We start from the raw sequence: 15,860 nt of genomic DNA, 5'->3' as shown, positions 1-15,860 counted from the left end.
GGGATAGTGCCTTCATGCCGGGTGATGTCGTCGTGTATCGTGGTGCCTTCATGTCTCATGGTGCCTACACGCACGGATCTTTCACTTTCTGGCAGGGTGCCTATTGCGGTAAACTCATCATATGCCCATTTGTCGTTGGCTCTTTCTTCCAATAAAGACTGCAGTGAGTAGCCGTCATCACTAACTTGTATTCGATCACTGTACAATTGTGATTCGTCAAAGATAACACTTCGTGACAGCAGGATGGCCTTCTTTTCAAGATCATATAGGCGATAAGCCTTGTTCCGTTCTGCATAACCAAGGAAAATGGCAATCTTAGCCTTTGCATCCAACTTTTTCCTTTTGTCATCAGTGACAAAATAGTAAGCTATGCACCCAAACACTTTCAAATGGCCGAGGTTTGGCTTCTGATGGTGCCATAACTCATATGGAGTATGTGTGACTAACATCTTCGCAGGACTGCGATTGCGGAGATAAGCTGCAGTGAGGAGTGCCTCACCCCAAAAAGTCTTTGGTAGTCCTGCGTGTCCTAACATACATCTCACCTTTTCTAATAATGTCCTGTTCAGTCGTTCGGCAACTCCATTTTGCTGGGGGGTACCTGGCAACGTGAATTGATGAATTATTCCCTGTCCTTTGCAGAAATCGATAAATGCTCCTGAGATGTATTCGCCCCCATTATCGGTTCGCAGGATTTTCAACTTATTGCCAGTGTGTCTTTCGACCATGCTGAGGAACTCTTGAAAGCAGCCGAATACTTCTGATTTGCGTTTTAATAGGTAGACAAACGCCATGGCCGAATAGTCATCGATAAACGTCACGAAATAACGATAGCCTTGATATGATTGTGTATCGAGCGGTCCGCACACATCCGAATGAACTAGTTCGAGTAGCTGCTCGGCCCTTTCAGAACGTTTCTTAAATGGTGCTGCATGTGCTTTGCCTTTTACGCATGCTTCGCACACTCGATCGGCTTCTGTATCTTTATATATAAAGTTGTTTGCCATGTCCTTAGACTTCATGAGTCTGATATTCTGCATCCCAAGATGACCTAATCGCTGGTGCCATAGTGTAATATCCTTAGCCTGGGTCTGTGATATGAACGCTTGATGTCTCTGCACCTGGCGAAGCGATTTGTCGTGAGATGTGTTAACCCTCAGCAGTCGATGCCATAATCTTCCAGTTCCGATGACGATATGATTGCGAGTCAAGAGAAAGCCATTGTCGGTGATTATTATTTTGATGCGATTTTTCGTAAGATCGTAAGTGGATAGTAAATTCTTCCGTACTTCTGGCACGTGAAGGACGTTATGTAAGAGAAGATTGGTTCGCGAGCCGTTCGGTCGTATAAGCTTGAGTAATACTGTGCCAGATCCAAGGGACTGGCCAGAGCTTTGTCCTGCGAAGGCAATCGGTTCAGGATGAAAGAAGGGAGTGTAGGAGGAGAACAGTTTGCGATTATTGCAAATGTGGGACGTAGCTCCCGAATCCAAGTACCAGTCAAGTTCAGATTCATATTGACTGTCTAAATGGTACACTTTTTCATCAATGTCCGTATCGATTTGAAGATTCAGCATATCCTCCTTATTTCTCGTCGCATCCAACTTCTGGTGGGAATCATAGCTGTGACTAATGGTATCCGTGGTCACCATGTTCACACTCTGATCACGACGTCGCTTGTGAGCTGTGCAGGTAGGCGCATCGTGCCCCTTCTGACCACAAGCCTCGCAAACCAATAGTTTGCGGCAGGTTTCTTTCGTATGAAATCTTCCACCGCAGTTTGTGCATCTTAGCATTCTGCGAGGACGATAGTTTCCGGTATACTGTGACCCTCTAGAGGACCGACGGCGGAAATTCTCCCTGCGAGGACCTACCCTACGGGCAAAGTTCTCGGTGACATATGCCGCAGGGGTAATAGATCTTTCCTTTGCTGATTCCTCATCGTAGAGAATTAACGCGGAGATAGCCTCGTTGAGCGGCAGCTGACGGTTTTTGAGACTTGTCTTGTGTTCTAGAAACTTCGGTGCAAGCGATTTGTATAAGGCTTGCAGAAACATTTCATCCGTGATGACAGTTTCGGTTAGCTGGAGCTGGTGCCGCAGCAACATCAAGGTTTCCAGGTGACTGGTAAGTGAGTCGTCATCACTCATTTTCTTCGAATAAAGTTCGTCAACCAGATAAGCTTCGCGTTGCTTAGCCGAGGCGCGGTGGCGTTGACGAATAGAGTCAAACATGTCGTACGCTCGTGCGTAAGAGTTCAACGTGAGCATTAAGAGATCGTTGACATGTTCAATAATGACGCCCTTGGCGATATCATCGGCCTCGATATCTTCAGATGTCATTTCATCGATGGGAACATCTTCCTCGATCGCCTTGATTGCCTTGACCGCGCGAAGGTAAGCCTTGATTCGAGACTCCCAGATAATGAAGTTCTTGTTGTTATAGATCGGGATCGAAACACCCGAGCTAAAGGTCGAGGTCAAGATGGAGGATGATGACTTGGTTGAATTCATTGTGCTCACAGGGCTCATAACCTGTTGCAAATGTGAATGCGCAAGTGGAAGTATGAACTAGAGAAGGGGTTGGTGAGTCTCTGGATGATTGAATGTACAATCTATGTCCAGTCTCAAGGGATTGACTATCTACTTATATAGTTGAGACTGTGCCTGATTACTAAGGCATGAACAGTAGAATACTGTAGAATCATATTACGTAATCAGGATAGCGTGATTTAACACGTCATCTCAACCCCCGCATCTGGAATATTCTAGTGTGCACTATGCACCTATAGTATATTCTATCGTAGATGCTTCTGACAAATCATTTGTCAGTATCTGTCAGGATTTGTCAGCTGTAGACGTGTGACTCTTCGAGCTGTCTACTGTAGCTGGAAGGTTGATTCTCAACAGCCATCAGCAAAGCTTCGATCGTCAGATCTGTCTTTGCAGTACCGAGTTATTCTTTAGTCACTGCAGAGTGTTACTCTCCTTATGTGCACCTATATTACCCTATTGAGTATATAGTTGATATTTCAACAGTCATCTGCGCCTCACACTTGGGACACAAGTACTTGGTACCATCCTCAGTAACAGCGAGCGTATAACTCTGGCCATTATAATCGATAGATGTGAGTCTCCGATGATTGTCGGAAATGTGCTTCGAGAGGGCAGTTCTGCTGTGGAACGCCGCGCGACTACACTCAGGACAAAAAAATTCAGTGCTTAGGTGAGACATGATCAATGACAGAATCACAGAACCTTCAGTTGGAATTATTTACAGCAATTCTATTGGCAAAATTATTATTGTAATCGCCCGTGGTTAATGGGCTGAACAGGCTCGTCCGACCGCAGGCAGTGTGAGTACTCTGACTCTGACGCGGGGTCTCACACCTGCTGGGCCTCCCAAAGAGTGGCTGGGATGTCACCCCAATTTCGGACACAACCACTTCTGTCACCCCAATTTCGGACACAGAACATAACCCATCGCTGGACTTTCGGACACTGAGCCCTAACCCTCGCACAAACTGGCCGACAACACCAAAAAATTAACTCGCTCAGTTCGCGTGACAAAAATTGGGGGTAAATTTGTTAAAATTCTAGCAAAATTAGCGATTCGAATGGTGCCCTTGTCGACGTGAAATTCCCATATTTGAAATTTCGGACACAGATTAGTATACAGAACCACCCCCCCTGAACCATGTCCGAAAAGTACCTGCGGCAATGCGGCTCATTAGTATGGGAATTCGGACATTCGGACACGGTTCAGCCCCCTGAACGCCAGCTTACATCTATAGGTTACTACTTTCAGTCACGACGGTGCATCGAGAGAAATGACGACTTCAAATTCAGCTTCACCTGTTCACGTTCCACGGAACGCGAAACTGAGCGGGATCCTCTAACAATTCAGCGATACACAAGTACGTAATCGGATAATGCACAAGGTAGGTACCGCTTAGTTAGGAGCTCGCTAATATAACGTCAAATTTAGTCCCGAAGGAGTTCTTTGATTGCCACGGCCAACTTCATATCATGTTGTCCAAGGATATGGGTTTCGTTCTTCTGCCGCTGAGGGTCGATTTCGTAAAAATCGACCGCGGCTGACGTTTGCCGTGGGTTTCGTTCTTCTGCCGCTGAGGGTCGATTTTGAGGAAATCGACCGTGGCTGACATTTGCCGTGGGTTTCGTGCTTTACCCTGACCCTAACCCTTTTTGCGCTGAGGGTCGATTTTGAGGAAATCGACCGTCGCTACCATGGGTTTCCTAGGTCGACGCAAATACTACGCTACGGTTTTAAATCCATCTACTTGCTTGAAAGATAATTAGTAGCTTAAGATACGCAGATTTATAAAATTTTTAAATTTCAAGTATATCCTAAATTATTATTATTCAACAGCATGAATAAACAGTCGCCAGCTTCGAAAATGTGTTCGGCGATCCGTATTATATTCTGTTGGATGGTGGCTGTGATCGTTGAAAATTAAATATTGGAGTCTTGTGCCGTAGTACGTTGGGACAGTTGTGCTGCGAAAAATTTTGGCTAAGTCCCGAGAGCGCAGTTGGGACTGTACTGTTGGGAGCAAAGAAAAGGCTTAAATCGCAGGTAATAGGCTCACGAGCATTATGCCAGGGTGCAATAAAGTAAGGGTGATCGATTGAGGAGGAGTCAACTAAATAGCGATGAAGAATATGGTCTACAGCAGTTAAGTTTGAGGGCTTGCATTTGCAATCCGTATAAATTGGTGAAAGTTATAAAATTTATAGTCAAAAAAAGGACAGACAAAGGATTGAGACAATTTCATAAGAAAACCATCAAAATACGATGTTACCTAGAGGATTTTCAAGTACTCCTAGCTATTTGATTTTCGCTGTAATTCTCTCGCTCTGTCGGTCCAATCCCAGCCCCTGCGTCAACATTTTCCCCAAAAAATGGCAATTTTTCATCTTCATAGCGGCAGCAATCACCACATCCCCTTCCGTTACTTCAGTTGGTCTCAGCATTGCTTTAGACAAGGCCTCCCTCTCCAGGAATTATTGTGCCGTTGTCGATAGCGGCGGCGTGTCCACGAGCAACCATACCATAGATGGGGTAATACTGATTGAGCCACGGAAGCACTTCCTTTGAGCCTGGAGTGTTGCGCCAGTCGCGCATGAGGTCACAGACGATGCTGAACAGACTGACTAGTTTCACGCCTGCCGCCTCCATCCGCATGTTGGAAACGTCACGAATTAACTCGGTGGTAGTGCCAGACGCTTCGACGTTGGCCCAAACACTGTATCCTTCAGCCCGTAGAGAGAGAGCCAGGAATGTCGTGCCTTTAAGCAGAGATCTCTGGTTAGCGGGTTGAAACTCAATCTTAAGAAAGATTCAAAAAGTCACTCACAGACATCAGTCGTGATTCCGGCAATGATAATTTGGCTTTTGCCAGCGGCGCGAACTGCCTTGCGGAATTCTGCGTTGTCCCAGGCATCTACCTCTCCCTGTCGCTCGATGAGGGGTGCGTCAGGGTACATTTCGAGGATTTCCTTCGGAAGAGGACCATTGGGACCTGATAGCAAAGTGTGTAAGCTTTATGTCGACTTTGCACAATGCAAGCTGGACAAAGTCGAAGAAACAATGAAAGATTTTGGTGTTGCGTTCTCACCTTGTTGAGCTGACGTGGTCAGGACGACAGGCAGGTCAAACAATTCCCCAAGGGCTGCGTGTGCAATCAAGTTGTTGTAGTAGAGAGTCGAGTCCCAATCTCGAGCTAGGTTGTAGAGCCCCACTTGGAGATCAAGCACAAGGAGGAGCTGCAGTGTTATTAGTATACAATTTCTACAGAAAAGAGCGCAACTTACTGTATCATTCTTATCCAAGCGCTCAAAAGGAACGGCTGCCGCATATTAGTCTGTCTGTGCTTGTAAAATCTCTGGAGGTTGAATCTGCATACCATGGTGTCGAGCACAAACACCACTGACTATGGTCAAGGCTGCAGTTAGGATAGCAAGGAAGGATTTCATGATTGCTTCAGGTTTGATATCCGATTGTGAATTGTTTGTTGCTCTTGTTAAGTATTCCGGGGAGATCAGTCGCCTTTAAATACACTAGAGTTCTCTCTTGACATCAAGATTGCGGTATACTGCAATAGTTGTCCATATCACTGCACACCTCTACCCACCTCCTCCTCATTTGTCGGACGCCGTCGAGCTAAGCCTCAGGGACTACTCCCAATTATTCGGCAACTGCCGGGTCCTGCCCAGCCGGCAACCCTCGGAACTAGCCCGTAACAGATATATGCCGAACATTCCCGGACTGGGGAATATTGGGACTCTAGTCTTTAGGTCATATTGAGCAGGAGCCTCTGACCGTCGTGCGCCACTGTCCTCGCTTAACCCCGTTCTGAACACAAATCATGGGATTCAACGGCCCCGAGTATTGGGCGGCGGCCGGCGGGGCAACATTTAGAGTTTGTCTAATAATGAGCCGCGCAGGTAAGGTTGTAATAAGATTGGAGCCTGGATTCGCACTGGTCCGCAAGACAAATTATGGGCGACAATAATTAGAGGTCCGCCCGGCCCAGTGTAGCAAATAACTCACGGAAACCCTTAGCCCCGCTGCAGCGACAACAAAGATATAGTCGCAGGATTCTGAGTAGAGTCAAGAGCAGTAGTAATGCGAGCAATGGTCAGTTGCTGTGCGTGGCTACAACTGTGTAGGTAGAAATTCAACAATAGGACATAGTCCACAAAATTAATAAAAGCCTTAGAAGTTATTTCGCGTCTCTATGGTTGGAGCACAGGTTTTTGGTGATATTTTCGGTGTGCGTAAGGAGCAGACGGGCGACAAAGTTCCGGCGCGCAATGGATAGGCAAGGGTCGGCACCGAGCTCGTAGCTTGGCTGCGCTATCTGAAATAACCCGTTTGCACGGCCATGTCACATACAAATTCCCGGAGGGTCCGGATGGCGCATATTCTCGGGTAGGCAATCTTCGACCAAAGGTGGCATGTCCAGTGAAAGAGATTAACCGTTAGCTGCGTCAGGACAGTGGAACATGGACATGGTCTCGGACGAAGTGTCGTCCGTCGATTTCGGCACGAAGACCGTCACCACAAAGTCAGAAAAGTCATATCCCTACACGAAGCTCGTGCTAGCGACGGGCGGTATTCCACGTCAAATTCCGCTGCCCGGCTTCCAAGAACTAGGCAACATCTTCCTCCTACGCTTCGTCACCGACGCGCGAGCCATCATGGCAGCATTGGGAGGGAAGAACAAGAAGGTCGTCATCGTCGGAAGCTCCTTCATCGGTATGGAAGTCGGTAATGCCCTGTCCAAGGGGAATGAAGTGACCATCATCGACACGTCCAATGCGCCAGTAGCACGTGTCATGGGCGAGGAAGTCACACGGCCTGCAATGCTGGAACCGAGTAGGTGGGTAGCGCGTTCACAATAACTATGCAAAAATGCAAATAGAGACCCTGACTTCGTACCTGATAAACTTCTAGACTTAATTTAATATTTCCATTTAGCTTTCGGAGATGTGCAGGCTTTCATGTTTCAGGACCGGCGCTGACGGCAAGCAAGCGTCAGGGTGAGGCATTGCAGGTGATATATGATGGCACTTATCTCGCATCCGTTCAGCCGGCGTTGAGTAAGTCAATAGAGCCAACAACATGTTGCTATTCATTTCTGTTCCGAGTGTTCTGGTCTTGACCACTTCGGCGCTTTTATTTTTAAGTGTTTCCACCGCTTTCCCCGTTACCGGTCGATTCCCGGGCAGTCTGGATGGCTTTAAAGACGCTACTCCGTCTTTGTCTACTGGAGGCGAAGCTATCTGTATCACGGGCACTGTAACCGTGAATGTTTCAACAAGCACGAACCAAAAGCTTAATTACGAAGACGGAGCCAGTCAACTTACATTGACGGAGACAATTGCTGAGTTTCTGTCTGCTAATTCATCTCTACCGGCTCAAATTTATGGCGGTGATGCTTTCGTCTCCGGCGCTTTCAATATCAGTACAAAGCTTTGCTATCCAGTCGGCTGGTCGGCCAAAAAGTCGTCCAAAACCGTTCAGTTCTTGGTACATGGTATTGGATTTGATAAGTCTTATTGGGACTTTGCCAAGCAGTACAGTTATGTCGATGTCGCCGCTGCAGCCGGGTATCCGACGTTTTCATATGACCGTCTCGGAACTGGCGCTTCCGACCATCCTGATCCCATTCGGGTAGTTCAGTCGTCCATCCAAGTCGAGATCGCGCACGCGTTGATTCAGTCCCTGCGGGACGGAAGATTTGGCGGACACAGATTCGACAACGTTGTCGGCGTCGGCCACTCATACGGTTCTATACAGTCTGTTGGAGTTACGGTCAAATATCCTAAGGATTTGGACGCGGTCGTTCTGACGGGTTTCTCCATCAATACAAACGGTTTTGGGGTCACATTCGCTGACTTTAACTTTGCCATTGCCAATGAGAATCAGCCATTAAGGTTCGGAGACCTTCCTAACGGCTATCTCGTTACGGGTTCTTCGATATCGAATCAATTTGCTTTCTTTCGCTATCCCCACTTCGATCCTAAAAGTACGTGAATTTGCTCTAGTGGGTGTGACGCGCTTACATTTTCTCGCAGTTTTGGCCCTGGACGAGGCGACAAAACAGACTCTGACCATTGGCGAGGCATTCACATTAACCTCGCCTATCATGCCTGCTCAGGGTTTCACTGGTCCAGTGGATGTGGTCCTTGGAGAATATGACATGAGCTTCTGCCAAGCTAACTGCTACGAACCCGGCGACCAATCACTCATGGTCCAGCCTGCACTGTATCCTGCCGCCAGTAACGGGTCGCAGGCATATATCGTCCCTGGGGTTGGTCATGCGATCAACCTTCATTTCGAGGCAAATAATGCGTTTGTACACATCCAGAATTTCATCAAAGCGAATGGATTCTAGATCAGTCGCATACATGATGCGCTCGGTGTATCGATTCTGAATAGACGAATTGTTAGAAGATGTCCTGAAATATCTCCTGAACTTGGCACACGGTGTTGAACACTAAAGTTTTGCGGCACGTTGAGATTGGCGACGGGTCTGCCCCCGTATCTAAAATCTTGTTCGGGTTAACATAGCCCCCATGTAGAAGATAAGACACGGTCTAGGCAGCTCATGCTTCAACCACGATTAGATTCCGATGCAAACCCTGTACGAGAACGAGTTTAACTGTAATGACAACCGGCGTTGCAGGGTTCTTTTATTTCGACATTCAGCCAGCCTTTGCTCAGCACGATGCATTTTGGTCACCAGGGCCGTTGTCCGATGCAACTTTTCTCAGACATAAAAGGTCTATCGTCGAATTGCGATATGTTGTTCCTAAGCGGTTCGCCGAGTAGAGTTGTCACGCGTACAAGGCGATTCATCACTCTTCCGTTCTATCCAACGACTGCCTAGAAGCTGTCTTTATCTTCTGCATACGGGCATCAACCTCAGGCACCGAGTGACTTCGCACCGATATGCACAGATATACTTGCAGGTTTGAGTGATAATCACTCTGTAGCGCGAAATAGCAATCATGTATTTGTTTTAGCGGCGTTATGACCGTGAATCGTGATGTCCGCATTTAGGAGTCCCAGATGGTGGGACCTTAGGGACATATTCCTCGCGATCTCATCCAGTATACCACTTTTCCCGTCGCGGATAGATTCGCAACAACGAAGACCGCCTCCGCTTCGATCTGTTAGCCTAGCTTGTAGCTTTCCAGCACCATATCTAGGCGTACGCCTTTGCGAGCGTTGATGACGACGGCGTCCAAGTCGACACAGTACTCTTCGTCAACAATCGCTTGGCCATAGGTAGCAGTGTGGCGATCCATTCCATCCATTCCACGGAACCCTCCGTGGAATGGAAGTGGGCGCTAAGGGGCAATTTCGCAATGGAATGGATCCACGGAGGGTATCAGTGGAGTGGATGGACAGTGGAATGGAGGAATGGATACATTCAAGCTCACTATCTAGTATCTACACATCGATAACCTCGTTAGCCCCTGAAACGCTCTCTCCTCCCTCCTGACCACCCGTCAACTCCTTCTGTTCCTTCAGCGACGTCTCATGCGACTCTGGCATCCGTAGAAGGTGGTCGTTACTTTGAATAAGACTAGCCTTTTGCCAAGAGCGCAGAATCTGCACAATACCTATTGTATTGGCCTCCAGACGATTGCGTGAAGGGTCTAACATTCCACCGCAAGAGGAGAACAATATCTCGACATCTGCGCTCATGGGTGGAATGGAGAGAACGTCAAGGGCCATTCGAGCTAACCGGGGATAAAGGCTTCGTTTCTCGTGCCAATATGATAACGGATCAACAACATCCTGGTCCGAGTCCAGGTGCAAACGTTGCCACTCCTCGTACTCGTATAATGTAGGGTACACCTGTTGAGAAAGCAGTGGTGTCTGGCGACTTTCTTCACGATTTTTGTTAAATTTCATATGGAAGACCTTCCGCCGCTTGACATGACATCTAACGGCAAGCTGTGTACAGAAGAGATGCTAAGATGCCTGTATTTTGAGTCCCATAGTTCCTGAACGAGTTTCTTAGCTTTATCAATCCACGATGTTTCACTGGCCCACCAATTCTCGAAGTATGGCCATCGATACGCAGGATGAAGGGCAACAGCAGCATAATAACCAGATTGAGACTAACTTTAAGGTAACTGGAGGCGCATTTTCTGTCGTCTCGCTGTCAGATTTGTATGTTTCTGCCATATTGATGCCTACAGTAAGAGTGTTTACTCGTAAAGATACAAGAATTACTACGTAGACGCGTGCTGGAGCGCGTCCCAAGGGTAGCCCCTGCCTTCAAAACCCGAACCCCTAAAATCCTGTCCATTCGTCCATTCATCCATTCCACGCCTATTTTAAATGGATGGATGGATTACGTAACAGCAGGCAGATGGAATGGATGGAAATGGATGCACAGACCTCCATTTCCATCCATCCATTCCATTTGAATAAATCAGTGGAGTGGATCGCCACACTGATAGGTAGTGATCGGATCGCGCGTGTGGACCACAGTATGCGACACTGGATTTCGTATGGACTCAATAGGGATAGCCAGGGTCCGATGCCGGAAGCAGTGGCGGACGACTATTCGATTAAATATTGTCGCGATCCGTAAACCCCGTATATCCGTGCCCCTCGTACACAGATTTGGACGGGCTTTTGTTCGATCCGCCTAGATGTCCAGTCTCCTGCCTCATAAAGTATGAGAGAGAAACCTTTAACAACTGAAGGCTCTGGTATCATGCCATTTGAGAGGTGGCCTGGTTGAGATTGTACTACCCTGGCAGAGAGCAAGGGAAGCGTAGAAAACGGAGATGGTTAGTGACGAGAGAACTTCGGGGCGAACATGACGCTTGCGCAGACGTGTCCAGGAGTAGACGAGTAGTAACGTGACAAGCGGAAGGGACCAGAACACAGCCGATCGATAAAGGCATACTGCATATGGACGTCCTTTCACCTCTGTCGCACCTGTAGAAATGAACAGCAACGCCCAGAACAAGCTACTGCTGCCCAGCCGAGGAAACGGTGAATGAGCTCGAAATAATTATGGTGCAGCACACGCAATTTTGGATATGCCTCGACAAGAATAAAAACGAAGATTGTCAAGCAGGTGCTGCTGATGGCTAGAATGGAGGTGACGTGAGGGATATTAGTCCCTCCAAGCAGCACCCTTTTATTCAATGCGATGGCCCAGTAGATCGCACACCAGACAACACCACTAATGCCGCAGTCGGAGTGAAGTCCACCGTAATGGAATACGCGAAAGTAAATTGGTCTTGAAGCCACAGCGCTGCGGAACGTGGGACGCACGCACATAAAGAAATAGCAAGTTGTCCTGCCATCCCGTTAGATCATGAAACCCGTATTCACCACAGATTGCGTACAACATGCTCGTTTCCGGAGAGAACGGCGCCGACATGTTCGCCGCGCATATTTTTTTGCAAGAGCACTAAGGTGCTCGGAATCGGTTTGGGAGTATCTGACAGGAATATGACGCTCCGATCACATTCGCTGCGAACGCCAACATGAATAGCTTGCGATAGCAAGACAACGCGGTAAATCTAAACCAGCGGTACACCTTTGACCCTCGTCTACGAGGCAATGTGCCGTCGCTGCTTTGCTGTTCGACGTCGTCTTCTGCGCGAAGCAAGTTGATATTGTCAACAACGTCATTGCGTTGCTTGCGGCCAACTCACAAACCTAGCTCGACATCATCCGTATCAAACCTTGCTAAGAATGAGGCTGTGTACGGAATTGGACACCTCGTGGTCTTCTGACGGCGTTATTGTGTTACTGACTTCTATTTCGTTGCTGCCGCGCGGGGTCGTATATTGGCCTCGAGGGCCAGGGCGCAGTTGCTTCTGCGGCTGAGCCGCTACTTGCCTCAAGCCGCAGCGTCATGACTCCTGAGAGATGCAGTGCATCGATTTGTGACTTCACAGTGTGGCTGATTAAAGCTTCAGGAAGCGCCGTCCGTGGCTTATCCCATTCGGCAAGCTCCGCCAAAATTTACAACATATTTCACTCCGCTATCTCCGAGTCGCCCTGGTTGGACAGATCATCAGGACTCTCATTTTTCGACGTGTCCTGAGAAGTTCTCGCGTTTGTGTTTCCCAGCGGATTAGTCTATGAGACACTCCGTGCATTCTCCAGTGTCTGCAAATTGAGTCGCGGAAGAGTTTTTAACATATCTGCTGCTGGGTGGGCTGATGCTGCAGCTTGAATAGTCATAATGGCAGGAATCTGAATCTAGAAGCACATACGTTGATTTAGAAACGGGACATCTGCAGTACACCAGGCTCGAAAGATTTGCACCAGTTAACCGAAGGCTATTATCCGCTACGTCGTTGGTGTTCTACGGCATTCATGGTATCTTTCAAAGTGTATACCTATGTGGTTATCTCAGATTCTAGACTGTTCGAGACTGACAATTAGAAATGGTATTGAAAGATGCGTCCAGTACTGGAAAAGAGAATATCTGTTAGCATTTATGACCCATTTGTCTTACAGCCCAGATAGTCTGTGATAAAGGCAGAAAAGTCGGGCATACATACGAAAAGAATCTCTCTTGGTCAATCCTTCCCGAGCATCCGATATCTGGGATCATCTCACAGATACAGAAAGGCTGGCTCCAGCGCACCGTGAGCCCACATGAGACTTGCTGAGCTTCCACGACGTCATCCTTCGGCTCTTGCACGTTTCGCAAGAGAAGAAAAAGATTGACCGTGGAGTAACAAGGCGTGGACAATGAGACGCACGATAAATTGACACACAAATAGTTGTGCATTTGCGAGTGACCTAACTATGCGCATCTAAATACAATGACTTATGTTTCCAGTAGGAGATAATCGCTTGTTGCTAAAGATATAGTACACAGATAATTCGACTTGTTATGGAAGTCTCAGGACTAGTCATAGAAGTACTAAAATTAACTACATCAATCGGGTCTAGGCATACTTCTCTCTTTGGTATCTTCCGAGAGATACTTCTTGACAGTGCTTCCCAGTACAATATATAAAAATTTCTATAATCGATCTCTGAATCCGAACATCGAATTTCTCCGCGCCCCGAACTACCAGGCTGACCCATCTATGGATTTACTTTTTGTCGCCTGACATAGCCTGAAACAGTCGCCGGTGTACTAGTGCTAGCGACTTCATACTCCCAATGATACTCCGGCTTAGCGCACGAACCAAATTCGACAACCATTTTGCCTCCGCCGACTACCCTGAACTTTTCCTTGTCCAATACCTCACTACCAGAGAAATGATAAGCACTCTTGTCGTAATTCACAAACGTGACATTCTCGCTTTCGGCCTCCATGTTATGGTATAGGTATATCAATGCGTCACCTTTCGACCCGTTGCTGAGAGTCGCCTTCACAGTCTTGAGCGCACTATAACCCAGCTCGCTCATGTCATAAAACGGCATAGGATATTGGTTGTATATCTCCTCAAGCCAAAACACGTTTTCAGAGACAGAGTGAGAGCGCTTTGGATGACCCTTAAACAGACATAGCGTAGTGCTGCTTACGTATTCATCTGCCGAAGTGGAATAAGCCAGGGCCAGTAAGACGAATATAGCTCGAAGCATGTCAAACATTCTAAATGGTTTAGTAGCTGACCCAATTCCATAACTTAACCAGGATAGCTTACGTTACAGCCATGGTGACTCTAAATCTGCGGGATCAAGACAAGCCGACTGAGGAGATCTTCGTGATTCGGCAGTGGATTCTAATATTTACGGCGACAAACGCCAGAAATATATATTCCAGCTGTGCACACATATACGCTGGACGGACCGTGTCTTGCACATATCTCACAGCCATTGCTGTTCGAACCATTGCTTTGGCACAAGCAGCAGTCGATTACACGGCGCATCGGTAATACTGGACTGTTCGGCGATACAACAGGCGAGGACCCGTCAGAGCCAAAGTTTGGCAGCAACTGGTATACGACCTCACCAGATCGGGCCAGTCAGATCGCTGTCCTCAATCATTCGCGGCGATAATATCAGAGGCATAGCAATGATTGGCTTACCCAATATCCGGCAGGAAGTGTGTGAACGTGTGCAGTTCAAATGTGATGTATCACTGAATACGCTAATTCCGCGATGGCACTGACTGCTGCAGCAGCAAGCAGCATCGACTGAGGGTAAGATCCCATATATACAACTAAACTCTAATGCTGTCTTCTTCTGTGTTTTCCTGCCAAAATTTGTACCATTTAACTGCTAGCAAGCTGGATTCGAACTTCAATTGTTGGCTACCGCTATGAATAGACAATCCCAGGAAGCCCATCAATAATCGAGGATTATTTCGAAGATGCTGTCCTATGACCCTCGTAATGGATCGATTGCCACTTGTGATCGTTTTCAACTAGAAATAGATTTGTAAAAGAAAGGCGTAAGTGCGATAGGGGGACCAATGCCATGGAACATGAAGGTAAGTTCGTGTAACGCCTCAGACGGTAACACCGATACGGCCAGTCCTGGAGGTTTCCTGGGCTACCCTAACCGCCGATCATTACATCTGACAATCAGGGATCTAAACACTTGATCTTACTTGGCACTTAGTAGAACGTTTTAATTACTGGCTTTGCCCAAGCTGTCATATCCACCATCATCGCAATTGCCTCGCCTATAGAAATGAATGTGGAAAAGCGCAAATTCGAAGGCCGAATATTCATTGGCCGCCACATCTTGTTGTCGGCATTGGGTCATTCGTGCTCATTCCCAGCATGATTGAGGGATTTATACTGAGTCTCTCGGTTGTCTCTATCAGTATCAAAGAGTAATCACTGCGATAAGCTATTTATGCATGCAAGTAATCCATATCGTCTGATTTGTGGGCAACATGCAACGCCAAGCAGCCACTCACACTTCAGATCGAGGAGAAGTACCAACATTGGCACGGCGTTCGGGGATCAACGTTGTCTACTTAAAATGTCATTAAGCTTTCTCATTTTTAATACCGTCAGTGACCGGCATCAGTTGATCCACGGATGGGAAAACTCTATGCCGCTGGGTATATTTTTTTAGCCTTGTGGAATCATACAGTGGCTCTATATCTAGTACAAATTATAATCACTGTTCCATGACGACTAATGGATATCAAGTCACCGCTTATTAATTAAGACACTTAATGCCATTGGAATATTGCAGTTAGACAGGATAGTTTATAAGTCAACAGGCACGTTTGTACGGCGGACAACAGTTGTTGGCGATGACGACCGCAAGCTGGGTACTGACAATTCGTGCTAATGATTTCACCATTAATAATACAAATCGGATGCGCAACCTGAACGTCTGTTGAACCCCTGACCAGATTGCGC

The 15,860-nt window shown here is 47.3% G+C and overlaps 4 protein-coding genes across 4 annotated transcripts; 2 read left to right on the top strand and 2 right to left on the bottom strand.

Annotated features, from left to right (window-relative positions):
• Positions 1 to 4,637: 4,637 nt before the first annotated feature.
• On the bottom strand, positions 4,638 to 6,366 carry POJ06DRAFT_260878 (Isochorismatase-like protein). The gene is made up of 5 exons (XM_056188535.1): positions 5,930 to 6,366; positions 5,838 to 5,872; positions 5,642 to 5,789; positions 5,381 to 5,545; positions 4,638 to 5,312 (listed from the first exon to the last, which is right to left on the bottom strand). Exons 1-5 carry the CDS (start codon positions 5,997 to 5,999, stop codon positions 5,002 to 5,004), a joined length of 729 nt encoding a protein of 242 aa, XP_056041534.1. The 5' UTR covers positions 6,000 to 6,366; the 3' UTR covers positions 4,638 to 5,001.
• Positions 6,367 to 7,031: 665 nt separating this feature from the next.
• Positions 7,032 to 7,430, top strand: POJ06DRAFT_240585 (uncharacterized protein; the record flags this gene model as incomplete). The annotated part of the gene is made up of 1 exon (XM_056186097.1): positions 7,032 to 7,430. The coding sequence occupies one exon, from the start codon at positions 7,032 to 7,034 to the stop codon at positions 7,428 to 7,430; it is 399 nt and encodes a 132-aa protein (XP_056041533.1).
• Positions 7,378 to 8,984, top strand: POJ06DRAFT_227404 (catalytic protein). The gene is made up of 3 exons (XM_056185745.1): positions 7,378 to 7,408; positions 7,483 to 8,557; positions 8,607 to 8,984. Exons 2-3 carry the CDS (start codon positions 7,651 to 7,653, stop codon positions 8,924 to 8,926), a joined length of 1,227 nt encoding a protein of 408 aa, XP_056041532.1. The 5' UTR covers positions 7,378 to 7,408; positions 7,483 to 7,650; the 3' UTR covers positions 8,927 to 8,984.
• Positions 8,985 to 13,581: 4,597 nt separating this feature from the next.
• Positions 13,582 to 14,517, bottom strand: POJ06DRAFT_27961 (uncharacterized protein). The gene is made up of 2 exons (XM_056189828.1): positions 14,184 to 14,517; positions 13,582 to 14,131 (listed from the first exon to the last, which is right to left on the bottom strand). The coding sequence occupies exons 1-2, from the start codon at positions 14,192 to 14,194 to the stop codon at positions 13,618 to 13,620; spliced, it is 525 nt and encodes a 174-aa protein (XP_056041531.1). The 5' UTR covers positions 14,195 to 14,517; the 3' UTR covers positions 13,582 to 13,617.
• Positions 14,518 to 15,860: the final 1,343 nt, after the last annotated feature.

This window comes from Lipomyces tetrasporus (assembly GCF_029532465.1).
Source record: "Lipomyces tetrasporus strain NRRL Y-64009 chromosome Unknown POJ06scaffold_10, whole genome shotgun sequence".
Classification (NCBI taxonomy): Eukaryota; Fungi; Ascomycota; class Lipomycetes; order Lipomycetales; family Lipomycetaceae; genus Lipomyces; species Lipomyces tetrasporus.
Note: the sequence above shows the minus strand (reverse complement) of the source record. Positions and strands in the feature narration are given on the sequence as shown.